At 36.6% G+C, this 19,509-nt stretch overlaps 1 protein-coding gene and 1 long non-coding RNA gene across 4 annotated transcripts in view; one reads left to right on the plus strand and one right to left on the minus strand.

Annotated features, from left to right (window-relative positions):
* The window catches only part of LOC134675968 (uncharacterized), a 512,277-nt gene that overhangs the window by 430,393 nt on the left and 62,375 nt on the right, over positions 1–19,509 (minus strand). The gene's annotated exons all lie outside the window — the stretch shown is intronic.
* Positions 1–19,509, plus strand: part of LOC134675844 (nephrin) — a 311,394-nt gene that overhangs the window by 188,776 nt on the left and 103,109 nt on the right. For all 3 annotated transcript variants that reach the window (XM_063534144.1, XM_063534145.1, XM_063534146.1), the window contains one exon: positions 9,990–10,143. In XM_063534144.1, coding sequence (XP_063390214.1) covers positions 9,990–10,143 — 154 coding nt within the window. The remainder of the gene's footprint in view (positions 1–9,989; positions 10,144–19,509) is intronic.

The raw sequence follows: 19,509 nt of genomic DNA on the forward strand, positions 1-19,509 counted from the left end.
ATACATAACCACTTGATGCAAAATTTTCTTCTTTATAATTTTAACCCTGCTGTATAGTAAATTGAGTTGAATTTCGTTTGTTAAAGAAGTGAAACAAAGTAAAAGCTACTTTATTTGGTTTAGAAAAGGTTCTGATTTGATTGAAACGGAATGTGCATCTATACGGGAAGCAAAAATAAAGGGCCTTAACACGTTCGCGGACGCGGATTGCATAGCATCCGTTTTTGCACTACTCCTGGTGACGAGTATGCTATAGCATCCGTTATTCGTTTTAAATTTCTGCGTTGAAATGCTTATCAATCCGCTTTGCCACAGTATAATATTATTCACCAACTTTTCCTCTACTAGTCACCAGAATCAAAGTTTGCATACTGCCATATTACATAGTTTTATCGAAGTTAAAAATTATCCTGTGACGTCTCCAACTGGGCCCCCCTTTCTGTGACGCACCTGTTATAGCATTCGTCTTTGTATGGGAGCTCCCTTAGTAGCCCGGCAGGTGCGTCTGGGAGTAGACACATGAAATTTGGGTGATTTTCGTGCGCGATAGCGATTTTGACGGATTTTTATAAAATCGTAATTAATGTTTTTCTTACAATTTCTTTAAGTTTTTCAATGTGTTTTAATAAACGAACATATTTACTAGTGGTTTATTGTGCTACAATCAAATTTTGATAACGGTGAATGTGAAAAAGTGAGGCATGAATGTGTATACCTATCATTCAAGTAATTACGTTACTAGTCATAGTTTTGATGGTATAATTGTGAATTATAAGCCTGCTGGCGCTCGATCATCACCTCTTACAAGGTAAAAACCTTTCTGACAAGTATTGTGGTATAATTCTTGTATATTTCACGCCTTATGTTTGGTGCAGATGCATTCGAAAAATAATATAAAGTTGAGTGAATCATCGCCTGGCAGGAAAAGTGGTGGACGCTTTACGTCCAGAACTTAACGCGGCGGTGCCTTACAGGGAACTCTAAAAGTGTAATGCGGACGAGATTGACGCTTTTGAGAAGTGTTGTTGGCGTAAGATGCTGCGTATACCTTGAACAGCTAGAAAAACAAACCACTCTATTTTAGAGAGCTCAACATTGCCCTTTCGGCTCTCTGCAATATGCCATGAGTGGGCCTTTAGATTCTTCAGACATATGATGCGGTCTCCAACGCAGGATGTGTAGTATCACATAATTTTAGGTCGAATGAATAGCGAACGTGCTTGGGATGGGGCATGTATGAGATGGATACAATATGACAATGATAAGCAATGAGGGAACAAAACAGAAGTAGAAAAATGTTTGAAGACGCCAGCAATGAGTCTTTAGAGCAAAGATCTTGACTCTAGGCAGTCAGGATTCTCAGCCATCAAGGTCATCGACCACGATGAATGAATGCTATAACATGCGATGTCACATAAGATCACATCTTGACTACGTCATGTGACAGACATGCTTATGCATCCGAATTGTAGAGCATTTGTTGTCATATAGCGTATAAAAAATATACTTCATATTGACGCGGATTGCATAGCATTCGCCTTGCATAGCATTACGCGTCATATACAAACCTAAAATATATATTTGCAGTGACAGGAATGCTATAACAGTCCCAAAATCTCCATACAAAATTTAGGTGTCCAAACGGTGTGACTGAGCGTCCGCGAACGTGTTAAACATTTAAAAATATTGAAAAGTTGGAGAAATCCACAAAAAAAAAATGTAATTCACACCTTATTGTCTAGAAATTCTAATACAGTTGAAATAGTTTCATATCAAATCTCACATTCAGTATAAATCCAAGCCGTATAAAGATTCATGTTTTTAAATAAAGTCACGATCCACAGAAAACTAGTAACTTATCACCATTTTTCGTGCACGGGAGACGATTCGCCAAGTTCCACAAATGCACTTGGTTAACGCTGTAAAAACACCAGCCACCGCGACTTCGGAAAACAGACTAAAATCACCCGAACCTCATTTTAAATACACCGCAAAGACTCCTTGTATAAACAAATTTCAAATTCCAACGGTTTCCATTTTCACAATTCGACGTTCGAATCAAATTAACTATCGGTAACTCGTATTACATTTGATTTTTTCTTTCAAATTTGAACCTATGTACGTTTATGTAAGGTTCATTTTACAAAGGAATGCCAATGGATGTAAGATCGTTTGAACGAGCGATGTTCAAATGTTTTCGCAGCACGACACTGTACTCCAATGAATTATTAATTGTCCTTCGATTCGATCATTTAAAGGAAGCTTTTATAATGTCATGTAATCGATATGTGTGAGTAAACTCCATTGTCATTGTCAGTTGTAACAATTATTTACTTTTTACGTATAAAAGCTACTTGCTTGGTAAATTTTTGTTAAAAAATGTTCAATTGTACTGATGATAACTCTCAATTAACAAGCTACGTATTTGCTTTAAATGTACAATTGTGTTACTATCGGACGCAAGTTTTAATTTATCCATTATTGTACTGTTTTATTTAATTTTATGAAGATATTGAGAATTTACGTATGTTGTTCTACGTATCACTTGTTTATATTAATAACGTTAAAATAAAAAAGCAAGATGTTTAGTAGAAATATCTAAAATATGATCTAAATTAATTTAATTATTAATACCTTGACATGAGTACGAGTAAATATAAAATAGAAATAAAGTATAAAAATACTTGGCAATTTTATCCAACTAGCTTTTTTGTAGCTAAATAAAGCCTGTTTCATTCAAATCGAGATTTAAAATGAATGTATGTCACACGGGTCGATTCGAACTTTAAGATACGTCAAATATTACTTTAAGATACGATATGGATTACACATGTTAGTGTCAAAAGTGACGTTTTAATTTGAAGAAGCGTCACTTTTGACAGTTACTACTTACTTGGCTAGCGCGATGACCCAAAATAATTTTCACCTCAGCAGCTCGAACAAGGGTACTTTGCTTCTTAAACACAGTGAGCAAAATGCGATTTTTCTCACTGAGTCACTTTGTCTCACTCAGTGAGCAAAATCGCATTTTGCTCACTGAGTAAGATAAAATGAGTGAGCAAAATCGCATTTTGCTCACTGAGTGAGACAAAATGTCGTTCTAGTGACCTTTATAGTCAAATGTCATTTCAACATGCGGGGTCTAATACAAGTTCGATATACTTGGGTTCTATTATCTCTGTCCCTCTAGGTATGTTCTCACTGCTTAGGGTGAAAAATGTTGTGTACTACACGAGATCAAAGTTATTTACATCTCGTGCGCTTTTGAATCCCTTACTAGGTACGCTCAAGATTCTAAATTAGATTCACTCGCTACGCTCGTGAATCTATTATAGAATCTTTCGCTTGCACGGGACTCAAAATAAGCACTCGAAGAAATATCAAACTTTGATCTCTTGTTGTACAAATAACTATAGTCTTGGCCTCCAACACAAGAGCACGCCTCTTTGCTCGTCACTTTTAACATTGACATATCTAATTCATATCGTATCTAGACGTAATAGACGTATCTTAAAGTTCGAATCGGGCCGTATGTCACAGACGAGGTTTATTTTTATTTCATTTTGATCTCCTTTTCTTCGTCTGTGAGCTTTTTAATGAAACCTTTTTGATGGGAATTGGATTTTTCTATTTAGCTTGTCGCTTAACGGTTTTCTTGTAAATCTCGTTGCGCTCAGCTTTAGGGTTTTAGGTAAGGTTCGTTTATTAGGTACAGTCACCTGCAGTTATGTTACACAACGAAGGCTGCAAAAATATCTGACACGATCTTATTCGTAGAGCCATAAGAGCGTGTCACATATTTTTGCGGCGTTCGAAAAGTAACTTTATTGCAGGTGACTGTAAAAAGATTTAATCTGAACTTATTTGTTAAGGGACCCACAGATTACCAGTTCGACGGACGATATCAGCATGTCAGTTAAACGCAAAAGGGCACAGCGCCGAAAAACTGTCAGGTCAGCCTATTGGTATCGTCCGGCGAACCAGAGCGGCTACCGCGAAAACCGAAATTCGCAAATTGCGGGGATGGGATCTTTCTCTTTTACTCCAATGGAGGCGTAATTAGACTGACAGAGAAAAATGCCCGCAATTTGCGAACTTCGATTTTCGCGATTATAGCCCAGTTATCTGTGGGCCCCTTTAATATTACATGTGCAGTGGTAGACTGGAACCAAAAAGATTACAAACACTACCTATTTAATTGAAAGATCATGACTGACTGAAATCAAATCTTCTTCTTCCTGGCGTTATCCCGGCATTTTGCCACGGCTCATAGAGCCTGGGGTCCGCTTGACAACTAATCCCATGATTTAACGTAGGCACTAGTTTTTACGAAAGCGACTGCCATCTGACCTTCCAACCCAGAGGGGAAACTAGGCCTTATTGGGATTAGTTCGGTTTCCTCACGATGTTTTCCTTCACCGAAAAGCGACTGGCAAATATCAAATGATATTTCGTACATAAGTTCCGAAAAACTCATTGGTACGAGCCGGGGTTTGAACCCGCGACCTCCGGATTGAAAGTCGCACGCTCTTACCGCTAGGCCACCAGCGCTTTAATGACTGACTGAAATCAAATATCAGCCAAAAATTGCTTGGTTTTCATTTAAAAGTAATATCAAGATATTTCTCAGCCGTTCAGTTAATAAAACTTTTTAATCACGTTCGATAATTATATAAAAAATCTTGTCGAGTTGATTTTTGGCAATCATAATGAAGAATTGGTGGAATCATTGGAATTCACAAAGCCACTAGTCTTAAATAAATTCAGTTATCATTTTTGTATATATGTGACGTCCCACGGTTAAAGGTAAGGCGGTTGGCGCTTACGCTATTATTAACGCCGCTCCAATATTGTTGCAGCACTATGCGACGTAAGCGCCAGCCGCCATAAGGTACTTTTTTCAGTGGAACGTCACATATCTGTTTGTAAGCCGAATGCATTCAATTTTAATTTTGTGGTATTTATTTATACATGATATTTCCACGAAGCATTATTAGCTAAAATTCTAAATGAAAGCTTGCACGCAAATACTGAAACCAAACTGAATATTAAATTCGCATAAAAGTCTTTGACATGTCAATATTAATGTAATATCACATAATTACTGTACATGTCAAATCTCGCCATCAGTATATTAGGGGAGAGAGGGGAGAGTGGATTCCATCGGTTCGTAATTACATGGTACACTTTGTTTGCTTTGCCCCTATGCTCAGCTTACGTGTAGGGATGGGACTGGGTGATATCGATGAATGTTTAAAAGCATTAATTACCATGTCATGTTCTTGTCGACATGGGTTAAGATAAGGGTTCTGTTTTTGAAAGAAAGTTACATTTATTTTAAGCACAATGATGGTGCTTTCCTTTTATAGATTGAGGTAGCCATACATAAAGTAGAACAATATTGGGTTTGGTTAAGGTTTCCGTGTTTTTGAAAGAAAGTTACATTTACTTTAAGCCCAATGCTGGTGCTTTCTTTTTGTAGATTGAGGTAGGCACCATACAGAAACACGATATAGACCCTATAGGCCAAGCAATAACAAGTTATAGAGGGAAATGCTAGGAACACAATTTTTGACTACGTAACTTTGTTTGGACTAGTTAGGAGGTGAACATATCAAAAGTCCCCGGCCGTAGCCCCGGTGCTGGGGGGTAGAGGGGGAAAAGAAGGTCTCATTTTTCGGTTTTTCACTTATGTCTTGGAAACTTTGCGTCTTAGCGACATGACTACTAAGACAAACCAAAAGCTGATAAAATTTGTTACAAGTTTTATTCAGTCAAGTTTTTCGATATCTTGAATAATTTTTGAGATATCCGCTCTTGAAAGTTTATTTAGGGCTTTCAATTTTATCTTGATATCTACATTAGTGACGCTGCTAGACCGTGTTTGGTATCATTTTCGTATAAATCGGGGGTGCTGAATTCAGTTTTGGTATCACATTGACACCATTCCTACGAAAAAACATATAAACTTTAAACAAATACCTTTTTTTTTAAATTCCTCTTCACGCTTAAACCGCTCAACCGATTTAATTGAAATTTGGTATACAGATATTTCGAGTCCCAAGACAGGACATAAAATACTTTTTATCTCTATAATCATCCTTTAAAGTTGTGAAATGGAGTATGGGGGGAATTCAACTTCGTCGACGAAACTGAATTCCTGAGGTTAATACTGCTCAAGGTAAGGTTTGAAGTCATGTTTGGTATCATTTTCATCTAAATCACAGATGTATTCCGTCCTAAATTACATCTAAACCGGTTCAGCGGTTATTGACTCCCCATGCAAACTTCCACCCCACTTTTCACACCCTCAAAATATGCTTTTGGTTATTAAAACTATCCTATGTTCTGTGTCGAGACTGAAACTATTTCTATACCAAATTTCAACGAAATTGGTTCAGCAGTTTAAGCGTGAAGAGGGATTAAAAAAAATATGTTTTTTTAAATTTTGGTTTTACTTCGGAATAGTGTCAATGTGATACCATAAATGAATTCAGCACCCCCGATTTATACGAAAATGATACCAAACATGGCCTAACAGCTTCACTGACGTAGATATCAAGATAAAATTAAAATCCCTAAATAAACTTTCAAGAGCGGGTATCTCAAAAACTATTCATGATATCGAAAAACATGACAGGATAAAACTTGTAACTAATTTTATCAGCTTTCGGTTTGTCTTAGTAGTCATGTCGCTAAGACGCAAAGTTTCCAAGATATCAATGAAAAACCGAAAAATTCGACCTTCTTACCCCCCTCTACCCCCCAGCAGCGGGGCTACAGCCGGGGACTTTTGATATTTTCACCTCCTAACTAGTCCAAACAAAGTAACGGAGTCAAAAATTGTGTTCCTAGCATTTCCCTCTACAACGTTTTTTGAGCATTCATTTCCTGACCTACTACAGAAATAAGTAAAGTAAAGATATGTTAAATACAATTCAGTTTTTCTCTTAATCACTCTAAAAAATAGTTTTCGCTGTCGTAATGTAAATCGTAATAAATATGGATAAAAAAATGCCTATATGTACTTATACAATTTCTTTCATTAAGTATCTTATTCTATTTGAAAGATTTTCTTTTTATTTTCATCTTATCGGGTACTCAGTCTGTTCAGTTTTACCTTTTGATTCATTTGTGTTTTTCTTTATCATCTCTCACAGTGATCATGCCAGTATCTACCATCTTTGAATTTATCGATATTTACCTTACAATTTCATCGACGTAACCACGTCTCTACACGGCTTTGAAAATTCGCGCAGAGCCTTCGCATTTTCAATGTTTATTTATTAACATGCTTACGAAAACAAAGGCTTTCGTTTGGGGCTTCGTAAAAAAAATAAAAAGGTAGGAAAAATGGCCCCGAGGTGTAATGGGCTATATAAAGGACCTTGGCAAATTTGTAACGAAATGAAATGTACCTACTTTGTAAAAATAATTGAATTGAATTTGATGTTTTTTTCAAGGTATTTTGGAGAAAAACGAGTTTTGTAATAACATAAGCCAATTATGAGGTATTACGGGTTTGTTGGAAATATTTTTTTTTTTGGCGTAACGATAAAATACCTATTTAAATTTTTGTTTTTTTCTTAAATCCAAGAGGCTAAAAAGTATGTTAGATAGACAGATATATTTGATTTATTTCCCCATATTTTAAAAGATAAAAAGGATTTAGTTAAGTAATTAATTAAGGTTTAAATTAACTTTGTAAATAAGCACATAATAATTATATCAGAAACGTCAAGACAACGAAATAAACGAACAATTTCATATTTTATAAAAAAAACTTTAAAATACACAAAGACAATTTCTAAAAACGTTTACCAAAACGCCTGCACGATTCCCACTCGCAAAGCTAAACGCCGTGCGAGTAAGCGAGTAATTTAGCCCCGAGGCAAGTAATTTAGTTCCGAGTCGAGTCAGTAATTAAACGCACATTGTTGCGTGGAGAGGGAATTCGAGTCGCGCGTCACACCGAATTGTTGCGAACTTGGCTTGCTCTGCACGTGACGTATTGTAGCTTAGGCGAATGTTAGGTAAAATATACAGGGAGGTCTATGGACCAGCGCACTTTATTTGAAACTAGCTTTTGCCCGCGATTTCGTCTGCGTGGAATTAGTGACAGCAGCTAAAGTAGGTATAGCGCCTGCAATGCTAATAGCAATCATTCAATTCGCGGATTGTTTACTTCGATTATTAGGCAATGCATTAACTCTTTCAATTCCACCCCCCTTTGCACTCTCTTCAGGGATGATTTCCAACATAAAAACTAATCCTATGTCCTTCCCCGGGACTCAAACTATCTCTATACCAAATTTCAACTAAATCGGTTCAGCGGCTTAAGCGTGAAGAGGTAACAGACAGACAAACAGACAAACACCCTTTCGCCTTTATAATATGTATATATATAAGTATGGATTGTACACTTAATTTTTTTGAGACTTGGGAGTTTTTAAGTTATTTCTACTCAAACTCTTTCTATCCTAATATTCTTAATAGGAGAAAAAACTTAGTCAATTTGTGTAACAATGTCCTATAATATTCATTTGTTAATTAAATAAAACCCATACAAGCAAAAAGGCGTATATTCGCGGCACTCCAAAATATGTGACTGACTTAAAATACGTAAGTTAAACAGTATACCTAATTAGCTTAATAGCAGGAATGAATCACGACAGTTTAAACTCGATTCTTACATTTTAAATTTGTATTAAAACAATTTAAATGTAAGAACATTTTAAATTTGTAACTTTCTATTTTCTTTCCCCTTTTTTTTCTAGGATTCACCACTCTGTATGTCTTCGGTGTGACACCGCCCTCTAAAGATGTTACTCCGTTGTTTGCTTCGCTCAGATTGGAAGCTAGCGTAATCCAACTAAAACTAAAAGCTAACTTTAATCATTACTATGAACTTAACCTAAGCCAATGTACTGGAATTTGTACAAATTGGATTACCTCATTTGAATAGCTCAGGAGTTAGTAGCGAATAAGATAATACAGGGTGGTTTTGCGATAGCATTAAATGCAAATCGATTTTAGTTTTAAATGTTACGAGAGTTTTTTTAATACCAATCTTGTGGCAAACAAGTATACGGTCAGCCTGATGGTAAGCGGTCACCGTAGCCTTTAAACGCCTGCAACTATAGGGAAATAAGTCCATCTTACAAAATTTTCACGTTAAAATTATAAACAAAACGTGAAACAGGAAAATATTTGACTTGAGTAACAAATTATTGACTTTATCCAATTAATTTGTCTTGTATTTATGTAGATTACTTTGAAAAAACAAAGCTAGATTTAGATAATTTTATTTTCCTAATTTTTAATCATACTAGAATCTTTTAAAAATACTTCAAAAGAAATCCGGAAAGTATCTACTAAGCGAGCGTATTTTCTTATCTCAAAATGGTTGAATAAACTGAAGTGCCCGAATACTTTCTTAAATAAAATTAACCTCAAATTCACCAAACAAAAACTAATCTAAACACCAAGGCACAAAGTTCAATTTCCCAATGAACATCAAAGGGAAAACTTAAAAAAGTTTAATTTTAAATTACTCATTTAATAGTCCGCGGCATCATTTTTTCTCAAAGGAGAAACTCATAAGATTACCCACAAAGAATGTTTAAATACTTTTATGAATGACTGAGCAAGAAAATGGCTAGAGTTCATTAACCTCTAGGTTAGGGGGTTTTTACCCGGTACGATATCGGAGTCGACACTTAAATAATAAGCAAAGATTTCATTTATTAAACAGTGCGTTTTTTTACCTTACAGTTTTTTTGTTAGAATTTTTTATATCTTTATTTAAAAGTAAGTAAAAATTGTACAAAAGGCGAACTTAATGCCAGAAATCATTGTATTCCAGTTAACTCACGGGCTAAACGGCAGTAATATTAGGTGCAAGAAAATTATTCATAATTCTTTAATTAATTAATACAGATCCTAGTTTTATGCCTTTTCATTGACTTTCAAACTTTCTTCGTCCTCAGATCCCCCCGGAGCCCCTTACATCGAAGGTTACGCGGAAGGCGAGACGGTCAGGCGAGGACAGAGCCTGGAGCTGGTCTGCAGAAGCCGTGGAGGAAACCCACCAGCTCAGCTCATCTGGTATAAGAACGGGGAGCAGATACGGATGGCGTACAGGTAGGTTTTAGATTTTTAAGTTAACAGTGGATTTTTGTAAACGTTATATGTCGGCCGGAAAATCCGCCTGATCACACGGAATAATAGTACTACAGAAAGGACACTTCCTACAAAACCGAAGTTTGACAGCGATTCAGGGTCGAATCATGATATCTCCTTCTAACTTATGGCACTATCCCTAGCCGAGTTTTCCCGAAGTCAGGAGTGTCTCCCCACTGCCGACCACAAAATTCCTGTGTAATGTTTGACGGTAGTCACATAAAATCGATAGTTATAATAATAGGTAGGATAGGTTCGTTAGGTCGCTTCAAATACCTACCCAAAGGGCCTTAAATTTGAACATATGTTTAATTGCTTACAGCAATTAACAGGCAATTCTTTAATTATCTCAATTCCACCCTCTTTAGGGATGACATCCGACATAAAAACTATACTATGTCCTTCTCCGGGACTCAAACAATGCCAAATTTTGACTAAATCGGTCGAGCGGTTTACGCGTAAAGAGGTAACAGACAGACAGACATTATCTCATTTATAATACTAGCTTTTGCCCGCGACTTCGTCTGCGTGGAATTAGTAAAAGCAGCTAAAGTAGGTATAGCCCGTGGATAATGTTAATAGCAATGATTCGATTCGCGCATTCCTTACTTCAATTATCAGGCAATTCATTCATTCTTTCAATTCCACCCCCCGTTCACCCTCTATTTCTGACATAAAAACTATCCTTCCCCTGACTATCTCTATGTCAAATTTTAACTAAATCGGTTCAGCTGTTTAAGCATGACAGACAGACATACACACTTTCACATTTATAATATTAGTATGGATGTAATACATTATTTTACTCATCCAAATCCAATATATATCTAGTTACTATAGATATATATTAATATTCACTGATTTATTGTCTATATATTAGTCTAATGGCTCCTCTTCACGATGGGCCAGCGCCGGCCACTCCAAGGGACGCAGCCAAGCGGTAGAATGAGATTGCTATCTCATATTGCTATATCACTTGCTCCCTCTAACGCATAAATGCGTCCCTTGGCCGGCCGTCCCTTGGCATAAATGCCGGCCGGCATTGGCCCATAGTGTAGAGAAGCCATAAAGCGAATTTCTAATACAGCGGAACAATCTGTATTTCCGAAAGTCCAAGCGGCTTGGTATAATACTGCTTTTATATACCTCGGCATCAGAATTGTAGGTGATAGGTATAGGTTGATATCTAGTACAAACATATTTCCTATATATGAATTCACCTGCTCCATCGTACTGGAAAATCCATGTAATTGAAAAATAAATCGACATATGATTCCCAGAACATACAGCCAGGATATAATATTTGCCGCAACGTGATACGGTTGAACAACGTGGCTTTTCTCTCTTCCTTGTTATGTTATCCTGGTATTCGATGTTGCTGGAATTGTGTTGTATCGACTTTGGAAATAGGACGTATTCGTGAGAGTGACTAAAAACAACTTGAGTTAAATTTGTAAATTAGCTTAATGTTTGGTATAGCCGGTCAACACAAACAACAACGAACAACACAATAGCAACAAACAACAACAACAACACACAACAACAACAACACAACACACAACAAGTTTAAGGTTTAACAAGTTAGTCAGGAGAAAAAGACGCGAAATTCAAATTTTCTATAGGACGATAAACCTTCGCGCCTACATATTATTTTAAATAACGCCGCCCTCTTTTCTACTGAATGGCTTGACAAAGTATATGTCTCATGAAGTCATGACTGTTTAGATTCGAGGCAGTACATAATTAAATATAATATTTAATAAAAATAATAACGCCAGTGTCACTACGGACTTAAACGAATACTTCGAATTAGATGTCATGATTTATGAGCCAAAAATTATCAGGGACCCGGCCCGGCCCGGCATCTTTTTTTGGACAGATCACCAAAGTGTACGATTTGGATACATTTTTCTAAGACTTTTTTTTAATACCACATCGGTGGCAAACGAGCATACGGCCCGCCTGATGGTAAGCAGTCACCGTAGCCTATGAACGCCTGCAACTTACGAATTTAAAGAAGAAGATGGATAAATAAGGCTTTAAAGTTGATGACAAGAAAATCATACTAAAACATTAACTCACATTAAAAAAAAATTGATTCACGAAACCCTCAAACAGTAGATCTTGCAAGATCTGTCTTATAATCCTGATGTAATTTCTTGTAGGAAATGCTTCCGGCATATCGTAAAGATGGCGGGCTGTCATTTTTAATAATATTACTCGCAGTAGCTGCAGTCCCGTAAATCAGATCCGCCACGCACGTCTTAATACAATTCCTTAGGGATGAGCTGAATATATCGATATCGATAGTGGGTCATACATATTTTATAGTTGCCTAACTCAAGCAATTAAAAATGGAAAAGACTCAACGTCTATCCACAACTTGCTTACAATGAATATTGCGGTATTTTTGGCCATGTTGCACGCAGGGATACCAGCAATTTGGAACGCCTTATGGTGACCGGTAAAATAGAGGAAAAAGGGGTAAAATAGGGGTAGAAGTCCCAAACGATGGTCGGACCAAATAGCGGAGGAACTCAAAATACCTGTCAGCGACGCACTCCATCAAGCTACAGAACGGGACCGATGGAGACAACTAGTTGACGGAATCAAAAGGTGTCACGATCCTCAGCAATGAGGGAGCGATTGAAGAGAGAGCTCTTTCCTGTAGACATCGCAAAGATAAGGGAATCTAAAGCTTAAGTTTTGTACGTCATTGTTACAAGCGGGATACATTTTTTCAGAACTGGGGACTAAAACCAGAAAAACGGGATTTTGTATGTAACACTGTCGTGAACATTTTTTGTATTGACCACAGAAGTTACCTTTTTCTAAAACGTGTTTAACGTTAGTATTTTCTTGTGTAGAAGTGGACACTTCTAACTTTGCGTTTGTACCATCGGCCACACTGTTAAGTGACAGTTCGTAAACCTTATTACAAAAGGCATAAGGTCCACCGATGGACAGTTAAGAGTGTAGCAGTTTGTAGGACCGACGTCGCGTTGTAAGTTTACAACTGTTTCCTGTAAATATTCATAATCAATGTAATTACAGTAAGTGTACGTTCGAATTGGCCTGATTATCGACATGTCTCTCTTGTTTACTAGTTTGGAAAACATCGATAGATTCCATCGACTCTGTCCCCTCCCTACCCAATATAAATCATGGCGACATACGCCCTATCTGTTGCCGGCTTAATACGATCCCCGAACGGGGTGGGGTTGCTTTTTATAATGCCAATATAAAAATATTATAGGCCAAGAGCTGTTTATAGTCTAAGCGCTGTACCAAAACAAAAACACTTAATTGTGAAAAAAAAATGCGTGGTGGCAAATAAGTATGAAGTCTAATGGCAAGCAGCGATCATAGCATATGGATGCTTGCACCTTGTGTAGGTAGGTATTAAGTGTAGTTATCTGCTCTGATAATTCTGTTTGGAATGAACTATGCCGAGATTTTCTTAAAATATTAGTAGGGTTCTAAAAAAAAGAATACATGTTTTAAAGGTTGACAATGAGTACCTATGTGATATTTCTCCCTACCGGCGTGCTTTCAGGGCTACGTGAACCGCTTACATTCGACCAGTTCGTAGGTTTGACTCCGACGAAAAAAAAAATCGTACAAATATTTTATGAAACACTATTTTATTTTATGAATAAACTTTCATCTTTTTTTTAGCTTTTTTAATAATCAAGAGATAGTGCTTTTCGTACTTCAATCTGTCTTTTGTAAAAAAATCCATTTTGAAAACAAACATACGCCTGAAAAGCTCCGTTCATATTCCTACTGTGACGCGAGTTCAAGCGAATTATAGTTGCACCAAACAAAGTCTGCAGCGGATTTGATAGGCCACGCAGTGTAAGTGTTATGTATATACGTCATAATTTTATAGAAGTTTGACGTTTAAAATGACACTAAACTTGTACTGCGTGGGCTATCAAAATCGCTGCAGACTTTTTACGGTCTGACTATATCCGTAAACCAGTACCTGTACTGCTAGTTACCACCAGTTTAACACTGACATATGCCGCATGCGGCCCGGGAACCTTTCACTTGCGGCCCGCGAGCCTCCCTGGCTATTTTGTATGTAATATTGACAAACGACAATGTCTGATAAAGTCATAAATATTAACAAAGTGCAGCCCGCGTCAACTTCGGTAACTATACTATTTGGCCCTTGGCTGCTAAAAGGTTGCCGAACGTTGAATGTGCAGAAAAGAATTAAATATTCATCATCCAAAATCGCAATCTCCTAACAAGAGCTTACCAGCCAACAAGAGAAAATAACTCAACATTTGCATCAAAGTACTTTGCCATTCTTGTGAATAAAATGTAACTTTCTCATCACCTCATCAGTTTTCGAAGAAATAAAATAAGTTTTTTGCAAAAAATTCATTTTTGGTACAAGCTTTTATCGCTGACTGCACTTTTCTTTCCACAGGCAACTAATGCTCATCGAGGCAATTCTAAAAACCCCAAACACAATTAGGTTTCGTTGTTTTATCACATAGTTACTATGGCCATCTCCGGTCTCCATCATCAGATCAGCTCAATGACACCATAATATTGCATTGTCATCCGATTTATACATGCATGCAAAATTTCAGCTCAATCGGAAACCGGGAAGTGGATCAGATTTAACTTGCAAGATTTGATTACACACAGACAGACAACGGTCAAGTGAAACTAAATAAAAGCTTGTAATAATGAAAAAAACCGGGCAAGTGCGAGTCGGACTCGCGCACGAAGGGTTCCGTACCATAATGCAAAAAAAAAAACAAAAAAAAGCAAAAAGAAAATGGTCACCCATCCAACTGACCCCTCCCGACGTTGCTTAACTTTGGTCAAAAATCACGTTTGTTGTATGGGAGCCCCATTTAAATCTTTATTTTATTCTGTTTTTAGTATTTGTTGTTATAGCGGCAACAGAAATACATCATCTGTGAAAATTTCAACTGTCTAGCTATCACGGTTCGTGAGATACAGCCTGGTGACAGACGGACGGACGGACGGACGGACGGACGGACAGCGAAGTCTTAGTAATAGGGTCCCGTTTTACCCTTTGGGTACGGAACCCTAAAAGAGACCCTTTACGGTGTGGTAACACTGGTTTGTGGGTAAAAATAAGCCTACAACTCTCTATGCGATTGGAATATTTCCCTGTTTGCCATCAAATCCGTTCGGATAATAACAATCCATTCAATTCATTCATCCGTTCACTATATACATTCATTCCGTTCGTTCGATCCGTTCCTTGGTAACGGCCCGGAAAATAAAGGTTTGATATTTCGACTGTTTTATTTAGCTTAAAGCTTTGGGTATCAATATCAAAATAAGTGCAACTAGGGAAGAAATCAAATTATTTGATTAAATATTTGTATTGTCCTTACACAAAACAAGGTTATAATTTTAAGTAGGGTAATCCACCAGTAACTGGCCACCTGTTAGTAACTGAGCGGCTGCCGCGAAAACCGAAATTCGCAAATTGCGGGGATCTTTCTCTTTTACTCCAATGAAGGCGTAATTAGAGCGACAGAGAAAAATCCCCGCAATTGACGATTTTCGGTATTGGCGGTAGCCCTACTGGCCACCCTGGCAGGTCAGTTACTAACAGGTGGCCAGTTACTAGCAAATTACCCTATACCTACCTATAAGATCCAATGTGGGAACACCATAATACAAAATTAAGTAATGGTTTACAAGTGCGAAAGGTAGGAAATCCGCAACAATGCTAATAACTTGTTCGCACATGTATTGTACAACGTTTTGCGGCCCTATTCTAACTTTAACACTAGAGATCATCTAGAGATGAATAAGATACGATATCGAGAAGATATAGTCATTTGTAAGTTAGATATGTCAAATTTGACGTTTCCGCGATTCTGGAGGTCCTCTTGAACGATTTCGACAAGTTATGACTTAGATATCCAAGTCACATCTAGTCGATATCTAATGTAAATCTAGTTGATCTCTATATCGTCTCTAGATCTTGTGATTATCTCGTTTCCCGAATACGCGTGTTACAGTACATATATCGATTTGGCCCTATACATTTTTGACATATGCCCTTATTGTCCTTAATCCCGCCCCAGGGCGGTAAACCATATGTACTGTAAAGTTCTTTTTTCCGAACCTTTTTGACCTTTATGACGTTTAGTGGCGCTACCACACTTTGTCGCTGTGAAAAATAAAATTAGTACTACTTATTAATTCTGCTATGTAGGTACGTACAGTCGCACACATTTCCAATTCTAAATTCATCCGTACACTCAGCCTGAAAACCATTTCAGCTGAAGCACTCCGCTCTACTTTTTGTTTGGAAAACTCCAAAGAGTCTTCCTTTAGTTTTATATCTCTCGACTCGACCAATGAGGTGTAAGAAGTACTCGCATTTTTTCTGTTTCGAATTTTATGGCACAAGTATTTTGTTCTTGGTATTTTAGGAACAGGTATAAATACTTTAAGAACTATACTTTTTTTGCATTAGCATTGAACAAATTTTTCAAAGAGCTGAGCCCAAAATCATGTATTACCTATTTGAGGTTGAGAACAAATATTAACTTGTGTTATCAAAGCAACTTTTATCTTGCTTAAATGCAAAAATCATTATGAAATAGGTAATAAGAAAAAATAGAAAAATGTACTCTCTTTGTTAACACACCTCACCTCAGTAAAATATATAACTTAAGGAAAAAACAATTGAAGATAGAGACAGACAACAGGCGGTTTTATCGCCTTAATGTAATCAAATTACTCTTTTACGTTGCTTTACATACTTTACGGGCATAATATTGGCTAGTATTTCAAAGTACTTAAACCAAGTATTTCAATCAAATCGCTACTGTAAAGCGTAGGTCTTGGAGTTAGTTTTACTTTGTTTTACATACTTTGTGGGCATAATACTTAGCTAGTATTTCAAAGAACTTAAACTAAGTATTGCAAGTATTTCAACCAAATCGCTGCAGGAAAGCGTAGGTCATCATCTTCCTCGCGTTATCCCGGCATTTTGCCACTGCTCCTGGGAGCTTGGAGTCCGCTTCGCAACTAATTCCAAGAATTGGCGTAGGCACTAGTTTTTACGAAAGCGACTGCCATCTGACCTTTCAACCCAGAGGGTATACTAGGCCTTATTGGGATTAGTCCGGTTCCCTCACGACGTTTTCCTTCACCGAAAAGCGACTAGTAAAATACCAAATGACATTTCGTACGTAAGTTCCGAACTACTCTCGAACCTCCGGATTGAAAGTCGCACGCTCTTACCGCTAGGCCACAGCGGTTCTTACTTGCAGCTTGCTTTAATTATATACTTTACGGGTATAATACTAGCTAGTATTTATACGTATTTATACTAGTATTTCAACCTACTGGCAAGTAAGTCTTTGAGATTTGTGTTTATACAAGTGGCATAAATTTCTATTGAGGCACTTTCATTTCCTTCGGCTTTAGTATTTGCAATTTTGTATGTGGTTATTTTAAACTATTTATTATATTTAAACTGGTCGTTAATGTCAACGAAAGTAAATAAATGTTCTTCTCGTTGCTTAGAAACTATTATTTACTTGGCTAACATTTATTTACAAAAAATCTTTAGTTACTAAACATTATAATAAATGAGAGTAAATTATTTAAAATTTATGTATTTTGTATGTGTACAAAATAATATAATACATAAAATATAATAAACAATATAATTATTAAAATTTTAAACTGGATTCGTCAATCTATGCGTCCAAATTTAAAACGGCCGTTTTTGTTTCGAGTTCCTAGATCGACGAAACCAGCAACATAAAAACTAGTTTGATGTATTCAAAAGGTACTTAAATACACAATACAGTACGTAGCGGCCCCCTTTTTTCAAAATCTTTCGTTAAATATAAATAATCACGATTATTTAGCTGTGGCGCTAGTGTGCACGTTGAAGGGCTCTTAATATCACAACAAAATATAGTCTGTCAATCCATTTCCGTCAGTAGAAAAAACCCGGCAAATTTTAAAAATGTAGGCGCGAAGCGTCCTTTTCCCATAGAAAATTTTAATTTCGCGCCATTTGCTACTGACAAACTTGTTTGACAGACTATAAAATAGGTACACGTAGGCCTGATTCCATCTTTAGGATACTTACATCAAACGTGTGTTTTTGTTTGAAAACGTCACTTTTGACACTTGTATATCCGTTCCATATCGTTTCCTTAGCAAATTTTTGACGCATGTTAAAGTTCGAATCAGGTTGTTAGAAAGTGAAAATTGACCTCAAAAGCTTAAGATTAACTCCTAAAAAGCTTTCAAGTGGCTCCCAAAGCCGGTAATGCTGAAAACTGTGCGGCGCACACGTCTTCGATAAAATATGCTAATCTTTGTGAGTTTTAATTAAAATGTGACATTTACTCTCTGAGACACAGTCGCACAGTGTTCGATTTCCCTCAAAAAATTTCCCTATGCTGTTAATTGCATAAATCAATCAAGGAATGCATTTGAAATGCAAGACTAGAACACCCAGAAGTCTATTTCAAATACTTTTTTTTATAAAAAATAAATTATATTTCATGAGCTTGACATCGAAAAATTACTAAATAAATTCTACAAAAGTATCTGATGAAGAAGTCGCTTTTTAATCAATGTAGTTTGATAAAGAAGCCTTTGGCGCATATTTTCTAGTTCTTAGTTTTGGAATTTACCCTCTGCTTACCGAGTTATTCATATAAATACAGATTTCTTATTTCATTTTTTTTCTCCTGAAAAACTTAAAAGTGCGACTTGTAACTAGCACTGAAAGATGGCTCTTAACTAGGTCTACCACTGGTAAAAAAATCACGTTCCACTATCGCGGCGTTTGGGAGTTACGTATAAAGGTCAAATTATACTTTTTAGGGTTGTTACTTAAAGGTCAAACAAATATGAAAGGTCGGAGTAATTAAAAAATCTGATTAAATTAAATTAAGGAACAACATAAGAAACTTTATTTATATTTACAAGAAATTACAAATGGCAGACTTGCCAAAAGGCATTCTCTACCAGTCAACCATTGGGCCACGCAGAAACTTTTAAGTGCAGTGCACTTTGTTAAACAATAAAGTCATTAAATTCAGAAAAGAAAGAAAGAAATTCAGAAGTCAAGTTATAGTTTCTTTTCGCAAGTTGGTCTCAGATTTTATGTATTTTGTGGCTCATACAAATCATTTTCATTTTCGAGAACTAACGTGCAGTCGTCAACATGGGATGGATTTTCATCACCGTCTATTAACGAAGATCCATCATTAGCTAGATCTTCATTATCGACTTCAGCCTCTTGTAAGTTTTCTTCATGAATCGGCTTCAGAAGTTCACGAA

This window comes from Cydia fagiglandana, chromosome 23, assembly GCF_963556715.1.
Source record: "Cydia fagiglandana chromosome 23, ilCydFagi1.1, whole genome shotgun sequence".
NCBI classification, from domain to species: Eukaryota; Metazoa; Arthropoda; class Insecta; order Lepidoptera; family Tortricidae; genus Cydia; species Cydia fagiglandana.